General features: G+C 43.1%; 1 protein-coding gene across 2 annotated transcripts in view; it reads right to left on the reverse strand.

Annotated features, from left to right (window-relative positions):
* Positions 1 to 25793, reverse strand: part of DCDC2 (doublecortin domain containing 2) — a 445801-nt gene that overhangs the window by 73966 nt on the left and 346042 nt on the right. For both annotated transcript variants that reach the window (XM_029590761.1, XM_029590762.1), the window contains exon 8: positions 21573 to 21673. In XM_029590761.1, coding sequence (XP_029446621.1) covers positions 21573 to 21673 — 101 coding nt within the window. The remainder of the gene's footprint in view (positions 1 to 21572; positions 21674 to 25793) is intronic.

The following is a 25793-nucleotide window of genomic DNA, read 5'->3' on the forward strand; positions in this document are numbered from 1 at the left end:
ACCGGCCCAGCTGAAGATTTTAAATGCCGGCAAGCCAACAATTTTTTACATCCCCACTGACACCTGCATATTCACAGCTGATAATGCCATTGGGACAGTGAGCAAAATGAGCAACATGGAGGCTCTGGGGAACCAGCTCTGGGGAACCAGCCAGAATGAGTTCTACACAGTCAGGCTGGGGAACCAGCTCTGGGGAACCAGCTGGGGAACCAGCCTACACAGTCAGGCTGGGGAACCAGCTCTGGGGAACCAGCCAGAATGAGTTCTACACAGTAAGGTTGGCTAACTTACAAATGGGATTGTAAGTGGTCCCTTAGTGGACTTACAACTTTGGTGACCCTTTTCTGATGCCCTAATTTAAAATTTTCTTACTTTTTATTTTTTCCTGCTATGTTTGTTCCATACTAACGTGCAAAGACAAGATGGTGCTGCCTCTCCTGACAGTTTGGGGTGCAGCTTATACTGGACCTCAGTTACACTTCAATAAGGACTGGCATTCAGCAACAGCTTATAGGACATAAGGCCACCATGACTTGGCACTGAAAGCTTGCAACATCTCACATCAGCTTTGTATTAACTTTAATTTTTAAGGCATTTTTACTCCATTTTTGATATTTACAGATTGGATTGTGTTGGACTCATGTTAATAAGACTGTTTTGATCATAAGATGTTTTGCATCTTGCACGGGCAGTTTTCCTGTGTACTGCAATGAAGGGGGAGCAGGGGAGGGGCGTGGCTGCTGTTGGGGGTCCAACAGAAGATGATTTTGTGTCTGCTGTCTTGATGCAGCCTGTCCTGGGGGTTAAAGTTTGGGGATGTGGTTTGGAAGGGATGGATAGTTCTGCTACAGGAATGTGATTTTCTGTTAAGATTGGGATTGTTCTTTGATATGCCAAGGGAGGCCCAGAGTGGGCAGGTTGTTCAGAATAAGGGAAGTGTTAAACAGATGGGAACTGGGTTAGTTTGGGGTTGGGGTTGTTTTTTCATTATGTTCACCCTTAGTGGGGTGTGTTAAGTCCCAAGGCCTCACAATCTAATATATTTCTTCTGAAACTGCTCTGGTTAGCCATTTCACTCCCACACTAACTCTAATCCCTGGGGGGTACTCTATTTTTGGGGTGAAGCTCTTGCTTATGGCCCAGATGATGAAAGAAGGGCACCAGTATATATGCTGTACTTTAGGTGCTTCCCATGTGGCGAGAGGCTATAAGAATTAGACGGGACCAGGTTTGGGTGTTAAAATAAAGTTTACTGATTTAAAAAGTTACATAAAATCCATTTGTCCAAAATGATGAGTATACATCTGACTGTAGTTACAGGGTTTCTTTCTGTGTAGGTAAGTGTCCTTATCACAGGCCTCTGGGTAGAGCCCATGGTAATTTTAAATGTGAATAACTCTCCCAGTGGCTGTGAGGAAATCCTATTGGAGGAGTCCCCTTTGCTTTGCAAAAATCCTACCTTCAAACATCTTCTTTCCTGTGGTCACCCAGCCTGTCCTGATTCTTTGGGTGGAAATCCAGATGGGATCTCCTTCTTTTGCTCTTTCTTCCTTTGATTCAGATGTTCATTCTCCTTAGCTGTTACTTCTGGGATTTCTCTTGGGGAAAAAAAATCAGGGGACCAGGCTATTATACAGTGCTGCAATCTCAGTGGGGAAGGTGGATCCAAAAACCTCCCCAGTACTCTTAAATTCCAAAAAATGCTTTAAATCTTAATCTTGATAGCTTCTCTTCCGTCACAATCTCACGCAGCAGGATCCATCACTGGTGCTTGCCTACCTAGTGAGTAGAGTAGGCTCACAGGTCTTTGGTCCCCTGAGAAGAGCGCTTTTTGCTCCTAAAGGGCATCAGGTTTAAAAATCTATTTCCTTGTAAATTATAAGAAGGATCCTCTGGCAGGGAGTGCAGGTATCTCTTCTAAAAGAAAACTCCTCTGGGTAAGGTCGGGAGTCCCTACCAGAGCATGGAAAAAATACATGTTTACTCTGCAGCTGCTTTCTCTGACTGAACCCCCTGAGTGTTAAAATGGCTGGGCTAAATAACAATGAGCCAACCAATCCAAAGCCTCCTGGTGGGAGTTCCTGAAGGGATGGATGGCTCCATCAGTGCTCTCTGCTTCAACAGCAGGGGGGAAAAAAGAGGAAAAAGGGGAATTAGATTCAGACAGCAAACAACAAGGTCACTGAATTTTGCTGTCAGTGAAAACAAATTAGCAAAGGGGTAACTTGCTGGTAAAGCTGTTACTACCCTTAACCAATGATGCAATTCCAACATTGATCTCTACTTCACAGCAGAAGGTAATGAGAAATTGGACTCAAACAGATACTAACTAGAGCCCTGACTTTGACGGTGTGGGAAACTGATAAGTGCAGAAACTACCATAAGCTTGCTGGGCGGAGTAGATGGACCATTGATCCCTTTCTGCTGTCATTTCTATGTTTCTATATGTTCTAAGGACAGGGATAGTGACATCTAGTGGCCAGACCCAGTATGGGTGCCACATTCAGTTTTGTAAATTGAAAATGACAGGGCACATATATTTAAAAGGGAGATGCTATCACACAGATATTTTGCAGCTGTATTCACAGTGATGCATATCACTATTTAGAGGGGCTTTCTCAGTATTTAAGTTTTATCTTCACTTCATATATGTACCTGTTTTGTTTTGGTTTTTTTACTATAGATGGGGAGGGCTTACTTAACCATTCTCTCCTTAAACATGTGTGGGATATCAACGCCAGTTAAGAGAACAATCTTAATTTGGTAAGACACATTACGCACATATCATATTCTTGCAAGAGGCACACTTTACACAGACAGAACATGCTAAATTGAGCAGAGGGTGGATGGGGAAATATTTTTTCACTTCATAGAATTCCAAAAGTCAGTGGGTATGTATCCTTCGCCATAAAGCTTTACCACTAGTTGTCTCAAAATCCTTTTTAGACCTTGAGGGTCGATTTATCATATTGGAGGGAAGATTGTGTGGAAAAACTATAACATTTATGGCCCTAATGACCATCAAAGTAACTTCCTTAAAAACAATTTTGGAGTATTAGCCACATATGATACAAAATTTTTGGTTTTGGAAGGGGACTGAAAAACCTGCCAAGATAATGTGATGGACAGATCAGGCCCCTCAGCAAGTGAAATATAACACCTGTGCTCTTTATGGCAAAGCAGATTTTTGGATTGAGGGATGTATGGAGAGAAAATAATCCTAGTGGCAGGAATTATACTTATTACTCACCTTTCCACAAAACATACAGTTGTATTGACTATTTTCTGTGCAGTAACTTGGTAATGAGGCACATTGGAGACTGATATTTTACCAAGCTACATTTCTGGACCACCACCTTATTTTGTTAATCTTGCCACTGACTGATCCAAGTCTTGGTGGAGGTCATTGGAGGCTGAACTTATTGTTCCTAAAAAACAATGACATCGGAGACCAATAAAAACAGCAATCAATAAATGTAGGCAATTACATCCCCCAATGAGCATGATTCTCTTTTGCGATGGGATACAATGAAGGTGTTGCAACCGTCCCTTCCCGATGGCTTCACTCCGCCTACCTTTCTTTCTTTGCACCTCCTCTCACTATGGATGGAAGCCTGGCTGCCGCGGCGTCTGCCTGCCGTCCTCTCTGGCGTCCCTGGACCAGCTTGGGTGCTGCCTCCCACCATGCTCCACTGGTACCTTAGGGCGCGCGCACTTCTTCCAAAGTCTCCTCTCAAAAGAGAGGAGACTTCGGAAGAGGCATGGCTTATGTATGTACTGTGGACAAGCTGGTCACGATGTCCCAACATGCCCTATTCATCCGGAAAACGGATGGGCCTAAGTCCTGCAGGAGGACTGTTCTTAGGCCTTATCACGCCTTCTCCTCCACTCTCTCTACCAGTCTCCCTGACTTGCGGACCGTCTACAATCCAAACTCTTGCCCTTACTTTAGAAACTCCACTACTCTTGTCATCCATTCATGGAGAACCTTTGCCCGGTGATGTGACTTGTCACACTGAACCAGTGACTCTTCGCACCGGAACCCTCCATATGGAGACAATCCCCTTCTTTATGTTAGAGAAGGCCATGCACCCTATCGTTCTGGGGTTACCCTGGTTGCAGTTGCATCAGCCTCAATTTGACAGGTCCTCCTTGGAACTCTCCTGCTGGGGCCCAGGTTGTCATGGCAGTTGCCTCAAGGAAGTTTCTCCTGTTCTCTGCATGCCTACAACTCCAGTGATGGCAGGACTGCCACCTCAATATGCATCATTCAGTGATGTGTTTTCCAAAGAAGCTGCTAACATCCTCCCTCCACACAGATCTTATGACTGTGCCATTCGGCTGAAACAAAACACTGAACCTCCTAAAGGACGTGTCTATCCACTCTCTGCAATAGAGAATAAGGCTATGTCCAAGTACATCGAGGAGAATTTACAGAAAGGTTTCATTAGACCTTCAAAGTCGCCAGCCGGCGCAGTATTCTTCTTTGTGGGAAGAAGGACGGAACCTTACGTCCTTTTATCGACTATCGAGGTTTGAACGAGATTACGATTAAAGACTGTTACCCCCTGCCTTTAATCTCAGAGCTGTTTGACCGGCTTCAGGGGGCCAAGATATTTTCAAAACTTGACCTGAAGTCCGGATTCGCAGTGGTGACGAGTGGAAAACGGCTTTCAACACTCAAGATGGTCATTTTGAGTACTTAGTAATGCCCTTCGGCCTGTGCAACGCACCCGCTGTGTTCGAGAACATGATGAATGACATTCTGCGGGATTTGTTGTACAAGAGTGTCGTAGTGTACCTAGATGACATCCTGATATTTTCTCAGAATCTGTCTACTCATCTAGAAGACATCAAGCAAGTTCTACTAAGACTCCGAGAACTCCGACTGTACACCAAGCTATCCAAGTGCGAATTCTATAAAGACTCCATGCCTTTGCTTGGCTACATTGTGTCTAAAGACGGCTTCCAGATGGATCCCCAAAAATTAGAAAGTATCATGAATTGGTCCCAACCTACCAGTCTGAAGGCCCTGAGACAATTTTTGGGGTTCACCAATTACTATAGAAGCTTTTTAAATAACTATTCTTCTTTAACTGTGCCCTTGACTGCTATGACCTGGAAAGGGGCCAATGCTCCTAAATGGTCTGCGAAGGCCATTTCCATGTTCGAAGATTTAAAGACTGCCTTTTCCACGGAACCATGCCTACATCATCCGGACCCCAACAAGCCATTCATCGTAGAGGTCGACGCCTCTGATTTCGGTGTGGGGGCTGTTCTGAGCCAGACTGGAGACTCCAAGTCCTTACGTCCCTGCTCTTTCTTCTCATGACGTTTCTCTCCGGCAGAGAAGAATTATGGGATCGGTGACAAAGCGCTCCTGGCTATTAAGTTGGCATTCGAGGAATGGCGGCCTTGGCTCGAAGGCGCTCAACATTAAATTACTGTGTTTACAGACCATAAGAATGTAGAGTATCTCCACCATGCGCAATGTCTTAACCATAGACAAGCTAGATGGTCCTTATTTTTCAATCGCCTTGACTTCGTGCTCAAATATCGCCCCAGAGACAAGAATACCAGAGCTGATGCCCTATCACGCTCCTTTCTCTCGAGGATATTCCGGAAGAGACGCAGCACATAATCGACCCGAAGAAAGTCGTCTTAGCTGTTACTCGTTCTGTGCCCGCTGGTAAGACCATCGTGCCAAAACATCTCAGAAAGAAAGTGCTCTATTGGGTGCACGATTCCAAGCTGGCTGGCCATCCTGGTCAACGCCGTACCCTGCTGAAGCTACAAAAGTATTATTGGTGGCCAACTATCAAGGAAGATACACTCTCCTATATGGCATCTTGTGCCAACTGTGCCAAGCACAAACCTACTTCTGGCCAACCGTGGGGATTGCTGCAACCACTTCCAGCTCCGGAACAGCTCTGGACGCATATCTCTACTGATTTTGTAGTTGATCTACCCCTTTTTGGAGGTATGAATACCATCTGGGTCACAGTCGATCGCTTCAGCAAGATGGCTCACTTCATGGCACTGCCTGGCTTACCCTCAGCCTCAGAACTTGCGAAGCTCTTCATAGTCCATATCTTTCACCTCCATGGCCTACCGAAGCACATAGTCTCGGATCGAGGATCACAGTTCGCGGCAAGATTCTGGAAGGCCCTGTGCAAACTCTTCAACATCTCTCTAGATTATACATCTGCCTATCATCCTCAATCTAATGGCCAAACAGAACAGATGAATAGGACCCTGAAACAGTTCATTCGGGCCTATGTGAGTTGCCGTCAGAATAACTGGGCCGAACTGTTACCATGGGCTGAATTTGCTATTAATTCTCATCCAGCAACATCAACTGGATCAACACTATTTGAACTGGTATATGGACGTTTACCATCACCGCCACTTCCACTGAAGCTCTCAGTAACGTCCCCAGCAGCTCAATCCACTGCTGAAGAAATCCATCAACTCAGACAAAAGCAATGCTACTCAAAGCGAGTGATTGAGCCAAAAGGTTTTATGACGCTCATCATTCCAAAGTGCCTGTCTTTCAACCTGGTGACAAAGTCTGGCTATCCACTAAGCACCTTAGACTGAAGTTACCCTCCTCTCAATTTGCTGCTCGCTACGTTGGACCATTTCCAATTCTCCGAAGTCTTGGCAATGTTACCTAGAGTCTGAAGTTACCACCTGGATTGAACATCCATAACGCTTTTCATGTTTCACTTCTGAAACCACTCATCATCAGTGAATTCTCTTCCAAATCTCAGGAACCATCTCCCATCAATGCAGAAGATGACCTAGAATACGAGGTCGAAGCCATTCTTGATGTCCACAAATGAGGCAAAACCTGGGAATACCTTCTCTAGTGGGAAGGTTTTGGTCCCGAACAAAATTCTTGGGAGCCTCTGGATAATATCCTTGACAAAGAGATGCTCCATCAGTTTCATCTCTCGCATCCTTGGAAACCAAAACCTGGTACCCGCAGAGGAGACCGCCCTTTGAAGGGGGGTACTGTTGCAACCAGCCCTTCCCGACAGCTTCACTCCACCTACCTTTCTTTCTTTGCACCTCCTCTCACTATGGATGGACGCCTGGCTGCCACGGTGTCTGCATGCCTTCCTCTCCGACATCCCCAGACCGGCTTGGGCGCTGCCTCCCACCATGCTCTGCTGGTACCTTAGGGCACGCGCGCCGCGTGGCCCTCACTCTTATTTCCTACTTGGCACGAACATCAGGGGCGTCCCCCTGTGATGATGTCATGCTGCCCTGATATTTAAAGGCTACAATGTTTGCTAGCCTTTGAGTTAGCAAAGGGGATTCTTATGGATGGGGTTCGCTCTCCGTATCCAGCTACTCTGCCTCTCCAATCTTCCATTGGACTCTTAATGCTAATGGGGTACCAGCTCCTCGGGGGCCTCACTTGCTTTTCAGGTCGCTATCAGAAAACTGGTACTCGCTCCTCGAGGGCCCATGTTCCCTGACTCGCTGCCTGCTCCTACCTTCTCTTCTGCTGGAAGGATTCGCTATCTTTAACACCAGTGAGTACAACCATCTTCACCTCAGAGCTGCTCCCTGAAACCAGGTACTCGCTCCTCGAGGGCCTGTCTCCATTCTAGCACTAGTGCCATCTCCTATGTGGAACCGCTGTGTGAGTACATTACTTTCAAGCCTCTCAGCTCTCAGGGATCAGGTATTCGCTCCTCGAGGGCCTGCTCTCCCTATCCTGGGGTTCTCAATACTGGGGCTTTGTGCATATTCCACTGTACTTATTATTCTCAGTTCTTTCCTCTACAGCACTGCTACCGGAGGAGTTGCTGTTCCAGCGCCTGAGGGATACAAGCCCAGCCGGGCTACTTCTACTGCTCACTACTGCCACCTCTGGTGGCTTCATCACATTGTCTAATAAAAGATCAATCTCTGTGTTTGTATGTCCTAAGCTGAGCCTGACCTGTGGCCCCCTCATGGGATTTCCCCCTGTGGGCATGGTCAGCCGCCACAGTGTCCAAGGGTCCACCCAAACCTCACTAATTATAACAGAAGGCAATCGTTCTGGGGAAAATAATAACCTATGCCAGCTACCATAATAAATTGCGATTTCATATACAGAATGAACTACTTGCAACTGTCTAGAAACTGGAGAAACAATACAAATGTGACTGCTCAATGGTTTCATGGGGGTTAAGACAAGATGGTGGCATGAATCAGTTGCCAGCTCCTTGGACTCATACATAGGGGTAGATTTTAAAAAGCATTTACTCGAGCAAAACTGGTTTTTGCTCGAGTAAATACACTTTACTCAAGTAAGTGGGCTTTTCAAAATTGCTACAATATATGCCATTGAATTGTCCATAGGATTTACTCAAGTAAGTGCACTTTACTCGAGTAAATAGCTTTTGAAAATTGCTACGATAGTATGTCACATTTACATGCGTAACTCCTTTGAAAATGACCCCCTTTATGTTTTAGTTAAACAGTTTATTTGTTAAAGATGCTTCCAGAGGAGTCACGTGACACTGTGCAGGGGAACGGATGTAGCCTTCCTCTGCTGGTTCCTCGCTTCACCATCTAGCCCCATCCCTGACCACCAAAGCTTGTCAATTGCACAGGACCCGAGCTAGTTATCATCGACACTCTCTGGGGAACCTTTTGGATTTCCATGATGTCAACGTGTACCGCAAAGAAAGAGAAAGACAGGGAAAAGGAGAAACTGAGGCCTATGGAGGCACTATCGGAAGATGAGACATGCCCTCCCGATTCTCTGGTGCCGGCGAACTGGGCTGACATCAGAGCAGCGGTAGTAGCGGCCCTAGAACCAGAATTTAAAAAACTTTCAAACCAAATCGCTGACTTAAATTCTTCTCTCGCTGGATATGATAAAAGATTTCAAGAAGCGGAGCACAGAATTTCAGAAGCAAAAGATGGCCTCCAGACCATGCACTCTGACGTCACTCACCTTCAATCCATGATTGCCCAACATACTAACCGGCTTGAAGACCTGGAAAATGAGTCTCGCCGGTCAAATCTCCGGTTTGTAGGGCTACCAGAGGAGCTTGGTGAGCGCGATCTGTCCATTACACTGGAGACCTGGCTGAATCGAGAGCTTCAACTCCCCTCGACACGTGGCCCACTGCGAATGGAACGCGCGCAGCGAAACAAACCCAGGGTCACTATCGTAAAAATCCTGAATTTCACGCACAAAGAGGCAGTCCTGCAGGTGGTTCGGGGAGGGAGGGCTCTTTCTTATGAAGGTAAGAAGATCCTGGTTTTTCAAGATTTTTCGGTGGCACTTTCTGCGCAACGTAGAGCCCTCTCTCCCTATTGTGCCCAACTCCACAACTTGGGTCAGCGTGCGGTCCTCGTGTACCCGGCCAAGGTAAGGGTATCCACTCCTGGTGGTCCCCAGTGGTTCACAGCAGCGAAAGAACTCCGGGACTACATCACTTTTCTTGCCAGGTCAGCAGTAGCTGTGGGAGAGCAGCCTTGATGATTTCTGTTAACCATCTGTCAGAGGTGACAATCCTCGCTTGTTATTGCATTACTGGCCTGCTGGCTGTTTTTCTCTAGAACATCTCCAATATACTTGGATCTGGTTTAAGTCCCACATTGTACAATCAGACACCTTATATCAGATATGCTGGATCACTCTGTTCAGGGAACGTACAAAAAAAAAATTATTTTTCTCTCTTTCTCAAGTTTGTAAGCCGCATGTTAAGCCAGACATGCATACAGGCTATGGTTGGGTGCTCTTACTGCAAGATGGCAGTGCAGTGTCACTCTCAGTTTACTGCATGCATTATGTTTGCTCTGTCAATGTTTCTCTGGATTTGCTCCTGTTTTCGATCTCTGTTTGGGGTTCATATTTTGGGATTCTGTGCACTTACTCCAAAAAAAAAATAAAATAAAAGAAGCCTAACATATAGGGATGGGGCTGGATGGCGGGTGCGAGAGCCTCAGCGTCTTGAGTGGTCTCCATTGGGGGGGTTAATTGTATTCCTAGGAGTAAGGATGGGGGTTTGGGAACAGGGGGGGGGCTGGGAAGGGTGGATGTGTAAGGGGGAGAGGGTGGGTTGGTGGGAACTACGGATCTCTAAAGCTTTGCTTTTTTTGTTTTGGGGATTATGGAATGGGTTGCATAATATTCAGTGTTCACGAGTAGATGATGTTCGATTGCTGAGGAGATGGTCCTTGCTGGGATGGCCATCTCTTCCCCTAAACTTGGAATGCCATGTTCTACTAATCGTATTTGTTTATGAAAATGGTTAATCATGGACCTATCTTATTATCTTGGAATGTATGTGGTATCCATTCACCCATTAAAAGGGCTAAAATCCTACAAGCCTTGAAGCGAAAGTCGGCGGATCTTGCCTTCCTTCAAGAAACTCATTTGACCGATGGGTCAAATTATGTCAAGGTTGGGTGGGAGCAGTTCACTTTGCATCAGCCAGTTCCAAATCTGCGGGGGTGGCCATTTTAATTCGGAAGCATCGCTCTTTTCAGGTTTCCAACAAGATTAAAGACCCAAATGGCAGATATTTGATTTTAGAAGCAGAGTTGAATCAGGTCCCTATGGTACTATGTTGCGTCTATGCACCTAATACACATCAAGCTTCCTTTTATCAAACATTGCACAAATTACTTCTCCCATATATAGACAAGGTACTGGTGGTTGGTGGGGATTTTAATGCTTTAAGAGACCCTGAATGGGATAGAACTTCCGCGATGGCTCACACAGGACAGCCCAGTAAAGAACTTCAATCTCTGGAAAACACCTTACATTTAGTAGATTCCTGGAGGACGCTCCATCCATTTGAAAAAGACTTCTCCCATTTTTCCAGAGCGCATGCGACTCAATCCCGTCTGGATTACTTTTTCATTAGTGCACATTATTTTTCCAAGATTTCATCCGCCGGGATCAGAGATGATATAATCTCTGACCATGCACCCATATGGTTAGAATTGCGTGCAAACCCTGCGGGTCCCACGACATTGCGACATTGGCAGTATCCCTATTTTCTAGTGGAGGATACTTTATTTCAGGCTTTCATGCGGGAGAGGTGGGAAGATTTTGCAGCACTAAACGCGCAGCACAGTGATGACCCTGTTTTATTCTGGCATACCGCTAAGATGGTATTATGGGGTGACATCATCTCCTATGTTGCCCACTGGAGAAAATCCTTGGATAAAAGGCTTTTACTTCTCAGTGCCCAATTACAAAAGGCTAAATGGGCTCTCGTGGCTCTGCAGTCCCCTCAACACCAAGCGGCTTATGTCTCCTTGCAAACTGCAATTAATTCTCTCATCCTCCAGAGAGGAAAAAAGTGTCCTATACTATCAGGTTAAGCTATATCAGTTTGGGAATAAGACAGGGAAAATGCTAGCCAGTTTGGTCAAATCAGCCAGGGGTTCCCGCCATATTCCAGCTATACGGACCTCTAGAGGCCAAATAGTTAATAATACACCAGATATTCTAACCACTTTTCAGGAATATTATGCTTCTCTTTATCAGTCCGAGGGGTGGAATCAGGAAAATTGGAGTGAATTCTGTACCAGATTTCATCTTCCCTCAATTACGGTGGCACAGCAGCGCTGGTTGAATGAACCTATCAAGGTGGAGGAGGTTCGGGTAGCTATTAACCAGGCCAAAACGTTGAAAGCGCCCGGGCCCGATGGCTTTAGCTCTGAGTTTTATAAATGCTTAGTGGACCCTCTCATAAATCTCCTCCCTTTGGTGTTTCAAAATTTGATAGACCAGGGCTCCTTTCCCCTACATGGTAATGTAGCCCATGTGACTTTAATTCCAAAGCCTGGTAAGGACCTGTTGCTGCCAACCGCCTATCATCCCATCTCCTTGCTGAATGTTGACCATAAACTACTAGCCAAAATTATGGCGAATCGCTTGGAGAACATTTTGCCAACTTTAATTCAGCCGAGTCAGGTGGGTTTCGTTAAAAGGTGTTACGCATTGACCAATATCCGGCAGGTGGCTACGGCGATGGCGTTATGCCGGCGTTCGGACATCCCATTTCTGGTGGTGAGTCTGGACGCCGAAAAGGCATTTGATCGGGTTGAGTGGGGTTTTATGTTTCAGTTGCTTATTTCAATGGAGTTTCAGGGATTTTTTTTCAAGCCATCCAGTTACTTTATAATGACCCCATAGCCTCGATATCTGTCAATGGGATGCTATCTTCACCCTTTTCAGTGATGCAAGGCACTCGTCAAGGTTGCCCACTATCCCCCCTACTATTTCTGCTTACTATAAGACCCTTGCTCCTGGCGCTGTAGGCTTCCCCAAACATTAAGGGGGGTGCAGTTTTACTATCAGACGAAGAAGGAAATTTTTAAATATTCTGCTTTCGCAGATGACGTATTAGTTTTTCTTACCTCTCGGGAGCACTCCTTGTCTGCCCTTTTAGAACTGTTTCAAGTTTTCGGTACGTTCTCAGGTTTGAGAATAAATTGGGACAAGTCAGAGGCCATGGCCTACCCGTCAGTTCTTAAAGAACGTTGGACGGGACGATTTCCTCTACAAAGGGCAACAGACTCTCTCAAATATTTGGGGGTTTATCTATCCACTGATATGAAAATCATTTATTCCTTAAATATTTCCTGATTAATAAACCTGACGAGGGACAAATTAACCCAGTGGCGAGACCTCCCTATATCTCTTTGGGGACGCATTAATTTATTCAAATTGATACTTTTGCCTAAGTGGCTCTACGTGCTGCAGAACTTCCCACTCCTTCTAACCAGCAGTGACTTGAGGACTCTGGACAAACTAATCCGTAATTTTTTGTGGAGGGGTAAGAAGGTGCGAATCCCACTGCGCTGGCTCAAATTGAAATGGGGTTTGGGTGGGATGAGTGTGCCAGATTTGCTCCGTTACAATATTGCAGCTAATCTGGGTGTAACTCGAGATTGGATTTTTGGAGATCCCAATTTTGTGGCCCCCTTGGCGGAACATACTTTAGTTGCCCCGTTAGACTTGCACTATGTACTCATGTGCCCCCGCAGGGCTCTCTCTAGAGCAGTGTGCCAAGACCCACTAATAGCGCCAATTCACCACGCCTGGCGATTTTTGACTCAGCAACTTGGATTACCAACATTTTGTGTGTTCCTGGCACCTATTTTAGGTAATCCTGATTTCTCACTGGGCTCCCAATCCCGAGTATTTAGAGACTGGCAGGAGAAAGGCATTACCATGTTAGGCCATGTATTAGATGCTTCAGGTACGATGTTCTCTTTTATGGAGCTTCAAAATATATATGGGCTGTCCGGGGTTCATTTATTTGGTAACCTACAACTCCATTATTATCTCACTTCTATCCCATCCTCCAATAAGTTACCGTCACATTTTCAGACCATTGAAAGTTTTTTCATGCTTGGAAGTCCACGTGTGCCTTCCTGTCTATTTATTACCAAAGGCTATTTAAAGGTTTAACGACCGATTCCTACCAAATTTCTGTGGAGCGATGGGACAGGCATGGAGTGTTTCAGGTGCCTATAGCGGTTTTCAAGGCTTGTAAGAAAAATTTGACTAAACTTACCAGTAACATGTACTACAGGGAGATGCAATTCAAGCTGCTCCGTCGGGCATATGTTACTCCGCAAATTGCCTTTCACGCTCAGTTGGCGACCACCGCGTCTTGTCCGCGCTGCCTTTCCCATGCTTTCTGAGCTTGCCCGGGCAGTCAAATGTTTTGGGGGAGCATTGTGGGATATTTAAGGCGGTTATTAGGGGTTAATCTTCCCATATCCCCATATATGATCCTATTTGACTGTATTCCCCGACCGCTTGTTAGAGGTCAAGGCTCTCGTTGGTTTCTGAGAAAGGCCTTTGTGGTGGGGAAAAAGGTTATTCTCCTCACCTGGAGAGACGCTGCAACCCCCTCTTTCTGGATGTGGCGTATCCATCTACACCACATGATGCAAATGGACAACATGGCTTCCAAGACTTGCCCACAACAATGCCATCGCTTTATCCAAATCTGGAATGGATATTTACAGGCACTACCACACCGGGCACACAGTTTGATACTGAATGACTGATCAGGGCTTAGTGCCCTATAAACTCACTACTCGTGGACTTCCCTGAACTTTCTATTTTACAGAGGTGGAGTGTTCTGTTTGGGGAGGGGGTGGGGGGATTCTTGCCAGAAAGGAAAGATGAGTTGGAACAAAGGATTCCATTGGGAGAATTGGGGATGTATAAGAAACAATATGTCTCTTATTCTTGTTTGTTTACCCATGTGTTTCAATTCAATTAAAAACATTTTATACTAAAGATGCTTCCAAAAATAAAGGGGCGAGTTAGGGTTTATTCCTCTGAGACCCAACTCACCTTAGCCCAGTGTGCCCATCTTGGAGTTTGCGATTGTCTCTCCTACTCTGAAGGGTTCGGGCCGCAATGTGGCAGTTAAAGGAGCGTCTTCCATTGCTGGGGACGAAGCTTCCCTGAGTCCCTTAGATGAGCATCTTCCACTGGCTGAATGTGTTCTCCTAAATCCAGGCACCATGGAGCCACAGCCCAACGAGGTGACCGCTGACACTGCATTTGAGGGAGCTTCGACTGTTGGGTATATACATTCTGAGGATCCAACAATGTCTGATGAGTACTGTGTTTCAGCACTTAGAGAGAACCATTGACATCATGAAGAGTTGGGAAGTGAGTCCCACTCGGTTCTCTCTGTCATCGCTGTCTTCATTGTTACTACTAAGCTTGATGTGGAGACCCTGGATTCCCTATGGCAAATTATACAAAAGCTTGAGAATGCCTTTATTGAAAACTTTGCAAAACTGAATACAATTTCGACAAGGTTAGACTCTGTAGAATCCACTCAAGTTTCTAAATTACATGATATATCTGTAAAGTTTCTGCTCTGGAGGATAAATATACCACTATTCAGGCATGGGACCTTAAATCGTCGTCTAGAATATGCTGAAAACTTTCAAAGAAAATTTAAATTAGGTTCCTTAATTTTCCAAGGCTGGTGAGAGAATTACCTAAAATGACCCTGAGAAGATATCTGACAGAGAATTTATATATATTGCCTGAAAATAGTCCAGCATTTAATAAAGTATATTTTCTGCATTCTAGGCAGAATCTTGGTCAACCCACCACCAGGATTTGAATTTGACAGAACTTTTAGAGTCCTCTGCATTTGAAATTTCTGAGAGAACAACTCTGTTAGTTTCCTTTTTTTCTGATCATGATCTTAGTTATATAATGAAGTATTACTTAAAAAATGTAAATACTCACTTTATTGTTCAAGTGATCAGAATTTTCTCTCATTCTGCAAAGGTGACCAAGGAAAGAAAGAGAGGCTTCTTGGCCTTGTTTCAGGAGGTCTGCGCTATGGGTGCAACTTTCCTCCTTAGGTAGACTTGTAAGCATTTTGTAAAATTTCAGAATGAATCCTACTTGTTTTTTATTCCAGAATAGTTAAAAAATGTTGTGAAATCTAAGAAATTGTTATCATTGCCATCCCATAGTTAGATACTGTGGTAGGCATCTTATAAGATGTCTACCACAGTATCTAACAGTATAAGAAGATAACATTTCTTCTTTTTATTTTTTTTGTTTAATTCTCTTAAATTCTGACTTCCCCTTGTGCTTATGGTTGTAAGATAATATTCTAGAGTTTTGATTAGGGAATGGAATCATATTATGAGTTTCTTACAGGGTCATTTATCAAATTGTGTTAAAGCATTTTCACAAATTTTTAATAGGGGAGGGATTGGGGGAGGAATCGGGGGCGGGATTTCCATAAAAGTGTGCTGGCTTTGCGAATCCATAACATTGAAAATAACTGCACCTTTTTCAATTGCATTAAGCTGTGTGATGTCATGTGATATGCCCATAATGCAATTTGTGTTTTGGGAAGGGCCTGAGATGTGTGTGTTGGGGGGGGGGGGGGGAGAGAGAGAGAGAGGACTATCTTCAAGGCCCTTGTAGTTGTTAGCTATTTATGCTACTATAGGAGGCCCACCTAGTAATTCGAGGTGAGGTTTAGGTAGTAGTGTAGGGGTTAGGGGCCACTTTTACATGCAGAGTGAAGATTTGATGTCCTTCGGAGTGAGGAAACTCACACAGCGATGAGATTTGTACAATGTTCTCTCAACCTAGCTTGAAAGCACCCAGGTAGAGTCCAAATTTGAAAGCACCAATAACAAAGAATGAGATCTGTAGGGCGTTGAGTGCTTTGTCAACTCATAAAAGTCCAGGGCTCAATGACTACCCTCTTGAATATTACAGACATTTCAAAACTATGTGCCTCTGCTGTGCAAACTGTTTTTAATTACACTTTATGTAAACCGTTGTGCTAGAATATGGAACAACTGTATATAAAAGTTTTAAATAAATAAATAAACAAACAGCCGGGTGCATCTTCTAGCACCATACTGATAGCTACTATCACCTTAATAGAAAAAAAAAACAAATAAAGACCCTACATACTGTTCAACTTACAGGCCTACTTCTCTTATAAATACTGATTTAAAGTTGCAAGCGAAAGTGCTCCAGTTAAGTTATCTTCCATTTTTCTAATTTCAACATCCAGGAGGAAGTTCTAGCTGCCCTTCCTTCCTGACTGGAGCACAGAGAGTCCTGCTCCAAAGGATCCCTCCCATCAGGAATTGCAACTGTAAAGAACAAGGATTGCATCAGAAGTAACAAAATATTGAAATCATCTAACTGTGAGTAAAGACAAAGCCTAACATCTTTGAAGACACCTATCTGGTGCTTTCAACCCTCTGGGGAGAGAGAATTTATCTTTCTCTGTGCAGAGACTGTGTCTTATATCTTGTCTCTGCCCATCTAAAGGACACTCTGCACCACCTGGAAGGTAAAAACTCCCCGGCTCTGGCAGTCGATATTCCTGCACAGATTGAGGAGGACTTTGTAAATTGGATGTTTTGTAGTGCTGTGGATCAGTATTGTGCCATTTTCATGTATTTGCAACAGTAAAGATTTATTTGGACACTAAAACAGTGACTTCATTGACTTTATTTAGCACCTCCAGCATCCACTGGGACATAACCCTACCCCTCTCCAGGGACCATAACAAGGGATACGTAGAGTCACTTTTAGCACTCTGGGCCTTAGGAGTAATCTCCCCTTCCATTCAACAAAGAATCTAGGCCCTGAAAAGAAGAGGCCATACAATAGCTAGCCTTGGAAGGTACCAGCTCCAAAGAATAAACACAAATAAGTTTATGGTCTCATCGGGTAGCAATCCGCATCCGGGGATGGGGTTATATTTTGGTAGAAGGCTATCTAGCTGAAAGAATCATCTCCTCCACCTAGTTTGGAAAAAATAACGAGGAGACGACTGCACATGTAACATCTATGCCATGAGGGTCAACAATGGCAGGCTTGAATGAGAGTCTGCTGTCCTCCAATGTGACGAGTATCTGAGAGCCCCCAAATGAAACTTAGGCTGAGCTGACAGACAAGATATGGACACCACATTTGATGTGACTATGAGAACCAATCTCACCTTGTTCCAGTGACCTTCTGGACAGTCTTGGCAATGAGAAGAATTTGGGGGTACACAGAGTAATTTGGGAGTACACAGAGTGCTCCAGTTTAGCACAAAGCATCTAGGAGCTGGACTGTAGCTGCTCAGAAACATGGAACAGAACCATTCAACTTTTTGTTGTCTTCTGAGGCAAACAGGTCTGTAGAGCCTAGCCTAGGTCATCGTAAAAAGAGCTGTGTGTCAGTTGAACCATACAACATGGTTCTGAACCAAAGAAAATGGATGCTCCTGAGGACAAAGAACTTCTATTGTTACGTAAAAAAGACATTGCTTAAATCGGCTGACATGTCTGGACACAAATGTGTTGCTGCAATAGCCTTCACAGACACTGTATCTAGTTAAGAAACATATTTTGCTCAACAGATGTCTCTCCTGGCATGTCAACTGTCATGTGAACCTGCTACTAGGGAAAAAGCAGCTTTAAATCACCCACCAGTGATGCAGCTATGGACTGTAGCATATCCATTAATACCTACTTCTGGGATTGGATGGGCATTCAGGGACCAAGACAGTGGAGAACATAAGAACATAAGAAATTGCCATGCTGGGTCAGACCAAGGGTCCATCAAGCCCAGCATCCTGTTTCCAACAGAGGCCAAACCAGGCCACAAGAACCTGGCACTTACCCAAACACTAAGAAGATCCCATGCTACTGATGCAATTAATAGCAGTGGCTATTCCCTAAGTAACTTATTTGCGTACATGCTTGAAATCATCAGTTTGCTAATACCTCCACCAGTTCATCCAGTCCCCCCTCCAGTTCACACAAACCCCCCAGGACTTCACCCCGACCCCCCGCCAGTTCACCCAAACCTCCCACCTAAAACCCGTAGACAACAGAAAATGTCCAATTTCACTTGTTCAACTCAACCAGCAGGTGTAAAAGTTATAAATAAGTTAGGTAACGTATACATGTATATCTTTTTCAAAATAGCAACTACTGTGCATACATCTGAAGAAGAAAGGAACTAACAGGAAAAATGGAACTAAAGGAGGATGCAATATTTCCTGATAGACTTTTCTTTAAACCCGTCCGTGTTGCAACAAGATTTCTTTAATGCTAAATTAGTACACCCCTGCTTGTCTGCAGAAGTTGCAAGCCACAATAGCCTAAGTAGTACAGTTAAAACAAATTGGAGAAAATATTTTTTCACTCAATGTACAATTAAGCTCTGGAATGTATTGCCAGAGAATGTGGTAAAGATAGCTAGCGCAGTTGGGTTTAAAATAGTTTTGGACAAGTTCCTGGAAGAAAGGTCTAAAAATCATTAACCACCAGATAAATTTGTGGAAAGCCACTGCTTATGTCTGAGTGAAAGTGAAAAGGAATCTATCTACTATTTGAGATTCTGCTAGATACTTGTAACCTGGATTGGCCACTGTTGGAAACCGGATACTGGACTTGATGGACCCTTGGTCTGACCCAGTATGGCAGTTCTTAAGTAGCTTCTAAAGTATTACTGTTAGCTTGCAAAGCTCTGTCTGCTGCTTATTCCATGGGACTGATAAGAAACGCTTCTTGTCTTGTACCTTAGTCTTAAAAAAAGAAAATACATTGATATATATATATATATATATATACACACACACATACATACATACCCTACCCTGTCCCTCCTTAAACTCTGCAATTGGCTCTTAAGACACATGCTCTTCATTGTCCGTGGTCAGCATGGACTCCTCGCAGAACAGGATTTCACAAATCAACCAGAAAACACTAAGTTGAAGGTGTAAAAAAACACACATACATACTCAAACTGTCAAAAATGGAAGATCCCGGCATTCAAAAGAAAGCCTGTATCAGGCTGCTAGAAGCAGGATGACAACTCAAGAAACTTACCCCAGTGCAGTTTGTGCAGGAGCGTGCGCTATCCTAGGTTAGCTCTTCCTTCCAGAAGCATACTCACTTTTTCCTCCTACCCCAACACAGATTCACCACTTTTCTCCACTGCAGCAGCTGTATGGCTGCCCACCTCCACAGTTAGAAGTGGGACCAGCTCTTCTTTGTGAAAGTAATTACTCTCTAGTATTACCGCCATTTCAGTCTTTTCTCAATCTCAATCAAAAAAATTCAAGACAAAAGGGAAGGCTGAAGTAAGACAGCAGGAAATTGTGGTGGTATCAGAAGGTAAGTTACTTGCACTAAGAAGCTTCTTCTCCCTGAACTCAGACCACTAGAGCTGGGATAATTGCACAGTTGAGCCATATATCACCATCCGTAAGCCACTAAAGGCATATTTACTAGTTCAAGATTAGCAGTATTTTAATATGGAGGATGCAAAGTTTTAATTGTGAAGAAGTTTTTATCTTACTGTGTATTAACATTGCTGTAATCCATCTAGCATAGGTTTCCATTAAAGGTGGAATATAAATTGTTTAAAATAAATAATCATCAGTTTTCTTAACTTTGTATTTATTCTGGCATGCAGGATAGGCTATGGTCCAGTGGAGTCCATATTATATATGAACTATGCATTAAAAATGGATTGCTGTATTGTACATCATATGCTCATCTTTTGTATAATTTCTTATATACTGTATGTGAGCGACTTTGTTAGAAGAGAAGGGAGATTAGATGGTAAAGAAGAGATCAATTCAGAGAAGGTGGGATGAGAAGAAAAAGATGGGTAGAAAATTTTAAAAAACAGAGCTGCTACAGACCAGAGGTATCGAAATGTGTGGCCCTGATGCCTTTTTCTTTTTGTTTAACTAGCCTTCCAAATATTGCCAAGTCACTAAGACACAGTGCTCCTATTGCACCTGGGTAGGGGTGCCAACGTAGCCCCCAGAAAAAAATGATCACTTTCCGCCCCATCTCTCTTCTCCTCATCCCCTTGGCAGGCCAAGTCTTTTCTTCCTCACTCCTCCAGACTACCTTGCTCAGGAAGCAGGCCAGTCCTGGTCCTGACTGCAGTGGTTGTGGCAGCAGGCCGTGAAAGAGCACAGGCTGTAGACAGATGTCAGGAGGGGAGTACAGCCTGGCAGTGTGCTTTATCTCAGTTCCCAGGTCACACTCCTCAATCTACTGCAGTCAGGACTAGGTCCTTGGGAGAATTTCGGGGTGGAGGCTGATGAGGGGTGGAGAGAGAAAGTCCACATGAGAGATCCAAGAATATCGTAGGACCTACTGTTCCGTTAGCTATTGCTGTTCCAGCAGTTTGTACATAAATTTCTAACAAGAGAAATATGTCATGGATGGTATAAAAAAAAAGATTAAAGCTTTATTATTATTATTATTATTATTATTATTATTATTATTATTTATTAAGGCTATCTTTTTTCCATGGTTCTCATCTGCCTGTTTTTTGTTGTTTATTTTTAAGTAACAAGGGGTCAGTTTGGGCTTGCTGAATATACCCACAAAAACTTTTTCTACCAGTATATACTGTTTGTAAATTTCATTATTTAATGTGGCCTCTCTCTAACAAGAATTAGAGGGTAAATGAGACCAGTTGTGTGACTAATCTAGGATCATATAATTTTGTTTCAGTTAACAAATACTTACTAGACAGTTAGAATGTACAAATGCTTTGCTTATTTTTGTTCAGGCAATATGAACCAGGACAATAAAACAGACATTTTCTACTGATGTCAGACAATGTTATATGTTGTCATTTTTGAAGAGACCATATCCTAAGATTCATATTTCATGTTCACTGAGTACAAAGTGATTGCTTGAAAATAAAGCTATTTTAACCAATTAACTGAGCAACCATGACATTTCCCCAGCATTAATAGATTCCTTTTACAAAGTAACTTGTATTATGGCAGGAACACAAAGGACCTGGATTTAACAAAGGGATTCTTCTATTCTGGGCTCAAAGGAAAATCTTTCCATAAATTAGGCCCAAGTCTGAAAAGTATCTCCTCTACCCAGATTCGCAGTTAAGAGCCACATCCTGAGCCTGTTCAAGACAGTACAAGAAAAACAAAAGTTGGGGGGAAAAAACACAGGTAAAACTGTTTGCATATATTTCTAACTTTTTCCCATTTTTTTACTTCATATTTAAAGTGGCTTTGGCAAATTACCTGATCAACTGGAAGCTCCACTTGAGTTTCTTCATCCTCTTGGACTTCTGCTGCTCCCCATGTCTCAGATCTCTTTTCTACAGCCTTGAAAACACTTTCATCTAGAAACAGAATACAACACAGACTATAAACACGAATAAAAACAAAGTTCAAAAGTCCAATTGTGACATCAAGTGGCTAAATAGCAGAACTGCATTTAAATTATGTTTTAAACAAGATGCAAAAATATCGTACAAGAGACCTTTTTGCTATACATATAATTTTGCTATAATCGTCAATAATCCAGTCTCAGTGAAAATGTCCTTACAGTAAATATAGAAGTAGTTGTGATTAATTGGGGAAGACTTGCTTCATCACTGCTTTGGCAATATGTAATAGGGATGTGCAGCCTCAAACTTTTCAGTTAGATTTATTTTTTCATTTTGGGATTGTTTTTTTTCCATCTAGATTCAGAGTGTTTAATTTATTCTTGGTTTGGTTTATTGCCAAACTGGAAAACAAATGCCCCATCCCCCCAAACAAAAAGCCAACCCTGAATAGCTAAATAAAAAAAAAGGGGGGGCCTTCGGCACGCATGGCTGGACCATCCCAGGACAAAAAATGACCCAGGACCAGCACTTAGGCCCAGCCTGGAGACCTATCCCCAGTACCAGGGCCTGATTTAAAGTCTCTGATCCAGTGCAGAGGGCCAGAGGACCAGTCCTGGCACAGAGGTGCCAGCACCAAAGCCCAGTCCTAGTCCTGAGGATCAGTCAGTGTCGGGACCAGCCATGAGACCTGGTTCTGTCACCGAGGCCCAGGCCTGAAGGTCAGGGATCTAGCCCCAAGGCCCAGTCCCATTGCTAAAAATGAACCAAAAATGGCCTCATCACTACAGTACAGTAATCCACGAGAGAAAAAATGGATTAACTATTTACTAAAATTAAAATTTTGCTCTTACTTGTTTCAGAAACACAAATATTACAAGAAAATGGTAGTCAGTGATGGGCTGTTCTACTGAAATGGACAACTGCTCATAAGCACAGCACATATTCCTGAGAACATCCAGGTAATATTATAACAACAGTACATATATTTGAAAGTAGATGTTTTGCCTACATCAGAACATCCAAAGTTTTGCAGATGATGTAAGTGAAATCTTAAAACTAGATAATATGAAAAATTTTTGAAGGTATAATTTTTCTGGCCTACTGATTGCTGAAAATTTCAGAGTAACACCTATTTCCTGTAAAACTGTAAAATGGTAGATGATGGCAGAAAACAGCCCATCCAGTCTGCCCAATTATTCCCATTCACACTGCAATGATATATTCCAGCTACCAGACAGAGCACTGTTAACCTTTGTGCCTCTTGCTCTCAACCTGCACATTATTCCATGGGTCAAAGTATATTTGAAATAAGGTCTGCCCATTCAGCCAATATGTACAATGTCTATCTGGAAAAAACCATACAAGGCCAAAATGCACTGCAATACAAAGTTCTATCATGAAGTAATAAAAGACAGTCAAGTAAAGTTGCTTATGCCTGACGTATTCTCTGAAGAAAGGAATTCAGTAGTCACACAAGTGGATCATGAAACTGCACTCAGTGCTTAACAGACATGACTCTTACAGAGTTTTCTAGAAAAGCAAAAGCCTTTCATTGCCCATGCACAGTAGTTCTCATGCTACTTCATACCTATAGATCCCCTGAATTCCATTTATTTCATTCTGACTGGAGAGAGAACAACTTTCAAGCAGAGTAAGTATGGTTTGTTCGACTGTTGCATTGTTGTCTTCAGAGAACAATTCTATTTATTTATTTATTTTACCATTTTATATACCATCGTTCCAAACGAAGATAACAGCGGTTTTCAAGATCTGCATACATATTCATGGTCAACAATCACATACTGTGTGTTAGCATTCACCTTCTAGTTAGACACCGTATTGTATACAGGTTCCGGTTCATAATCATAAATATTATAGGAAATTACACTAGTTCATATTCTTGCATTTTCATGGTCAACCTAACATGAACAATGCAACAAAGAACTGCGGCACTCGTCTTATCAATCAAAACACAAAACAAAAAAAGATCAAGTAGAATGAAATTTGAATGCTGTGCAGACTATGGATATGATCAGAAAAAACAATTTTTAAATATTTAAAGAATTCCGCATCAGCAAGCCAGACAACGGCAGTGAAATACACTTGCCGTCCGGATTACTCGTCACTTGCGGTTAGATGTTATAAAGTGTGTTTTTTAAATGTAGAGCAGTCTTAGAATGTCAGCTGGTCCCCAAGAATTAAATACCCCGACAGCGGCCGGTGTTTCGCGATACAGGGATCGCTTCTTCAGGAGTGCTTCATAAATTGCTGAAAAGGGTGCTTCTGTGTGGACTTGTCAGTCTCAAACACTGTTGTAATCAGAATGGGACAGCAACCTAACATGAATACAGCTTCTAATCCTACTAACAATGTTTATCACATCCATTAACATTATCTCAGATAACGTATCTTCAGATACTTTCAGATACTTGAAAGGTTTTAATGATCCAAAGATAACGACAAACCTTTTCCCTTGGAAAAAAATCAGCAGAACCAGGGATCATGATTTAAAACTCCAGGGAGGAAGACTCAGAACCAATGTCAGGAAGTATTTCTTTATGAAGAGGGTGGTGCATGCCTGGAATGACCTTCCGGAGGAAGTAGTGAAGACCAAAACTGTAAAGGACTTCAAAGGGGCGTGGGATAAACACTGTGGATCCATAAAGTCTAGAGGATGTGAAATGAAGAGTGGGTGGGTTCACGGGAACGACGGCTACTACCTGGAGATAATACCCTTATTCAATAAACATACACACGGTTAATGTGACTCCAACATTGCTCTAAGCTTCAGCAGCAATGAGGAAATGTGGAAAAAAGGATTTGCAGTCACAAAAAAGCGGGGAGTAGCTTGTTTGTTACAGCGGTTACTACCCCAAACCAAATAAGCCTGATACTTCACTTTCAATGCATATAAAGCATAGCTCTCTGCTTCAACGGCAGGAGAGAAAGTCTGACACTTCATGCATATCCAGCATAGCTCTCTGCTTCAAGGCAGGGGGGGAATGAAGAAACGTGGATCTATATTCAGGCAACAAGAACTGAATTACATAGTCTGGATAAACAGATAAGCATGGGTGTAGCTTCCTTGAGGTGGTTAATACCCCTAACTAATTAAGCTATTTCACTTAGATGCAGTTCCAACACTGCTCTCTACAATAATGGCGGGGTGGAAGGGAAATAGAATAAAAAAGGTTACTAAGAGCCAAGAGTAATAGATAAGTATGAGAGAGAAAAAAAAAGTGCGAACGCTTGCTGGGCAGACTGGATGGGCCGTTTGGTCTTCTTCTGCTGTCATTTCTATGTTTCTATCTCTGGTATTGATGCAGTTGTTATCAGATTATTGGTCTTTTACATTAAATCGTATGCTTTTCTAAAGAGCCATGTTTTCAGTTCACGCTTGTAATTCTTTCTATCTGTTATTTGACATATTGAATCTGGAAGAGAGTTCCATAACTTTGGGCCTGCTATAGAAAACAATTGTCTCTTATTTGCATGACTTGGGGGAGGAGCCAGGACTGAGTTGTCTCCTACACACACACACACACACATGCAGAAGCAGTGGGGTTGACAGGCATTCATTTCATATCTCTTTACCCCTTTCCATCTTCTCTCATGGCCTTTCAGTTGTGCTAGGAAATTGCACAAAAATCAAGGCCATATAGCTGCTCTTGTCTCAGGGTAAGCAGCTCCAACATACTGCTTTGCTTTCTCTGGTGTCTGGGAGGCCAGAAATGATCCAGCTATCACTGGCTCTACTCCATTTCTGCAAGGAGCCTGTCTGAGAGGGAGAATCATTAGCTATGCGAGTTATATTCAGAAGGAAAAAAGGAAAAAGTTGATAAGTTGACAAATGCGATTAAACAGCTAGAGGTTCACACAAAAGGGACTGTCTGAGCAAAATGTACAAAAAACTTGAAGATGCCAGATGGGAACTCTGCTTCTTAGAAACTTATAAAATTGAAAGAGCCCTTAAATATAAGAGACTTCTCTATTATGAACATGGGGATAAGGCCGGGACTTTACTGGTGAGAGCGGTGAAGAAAAGGACAGATAATTCTCACATTTCCCAATTATGGGATCAAGGGGGCTTGATTATAGTGAACCTGAGTGAAATAGGAAAGTTAATGGTGCA

The sequence above is a fragment of the Rhinatrema bivittatum genome, chromosome 2 (assembly GCF_901001135.1).
Source record: "Rhinatrema bivittatum chromosome 2, aRhiBiv1.1, whole genome shotgun sequence".
Taxonomy (NCBI): domain Eukaryota; kingdom Metazoa; phylum Chordata; class Amphibia; order Gymnophiona; family Rhinatrematidae; genus Rhinatrema; species Rhinatrema bivittatum.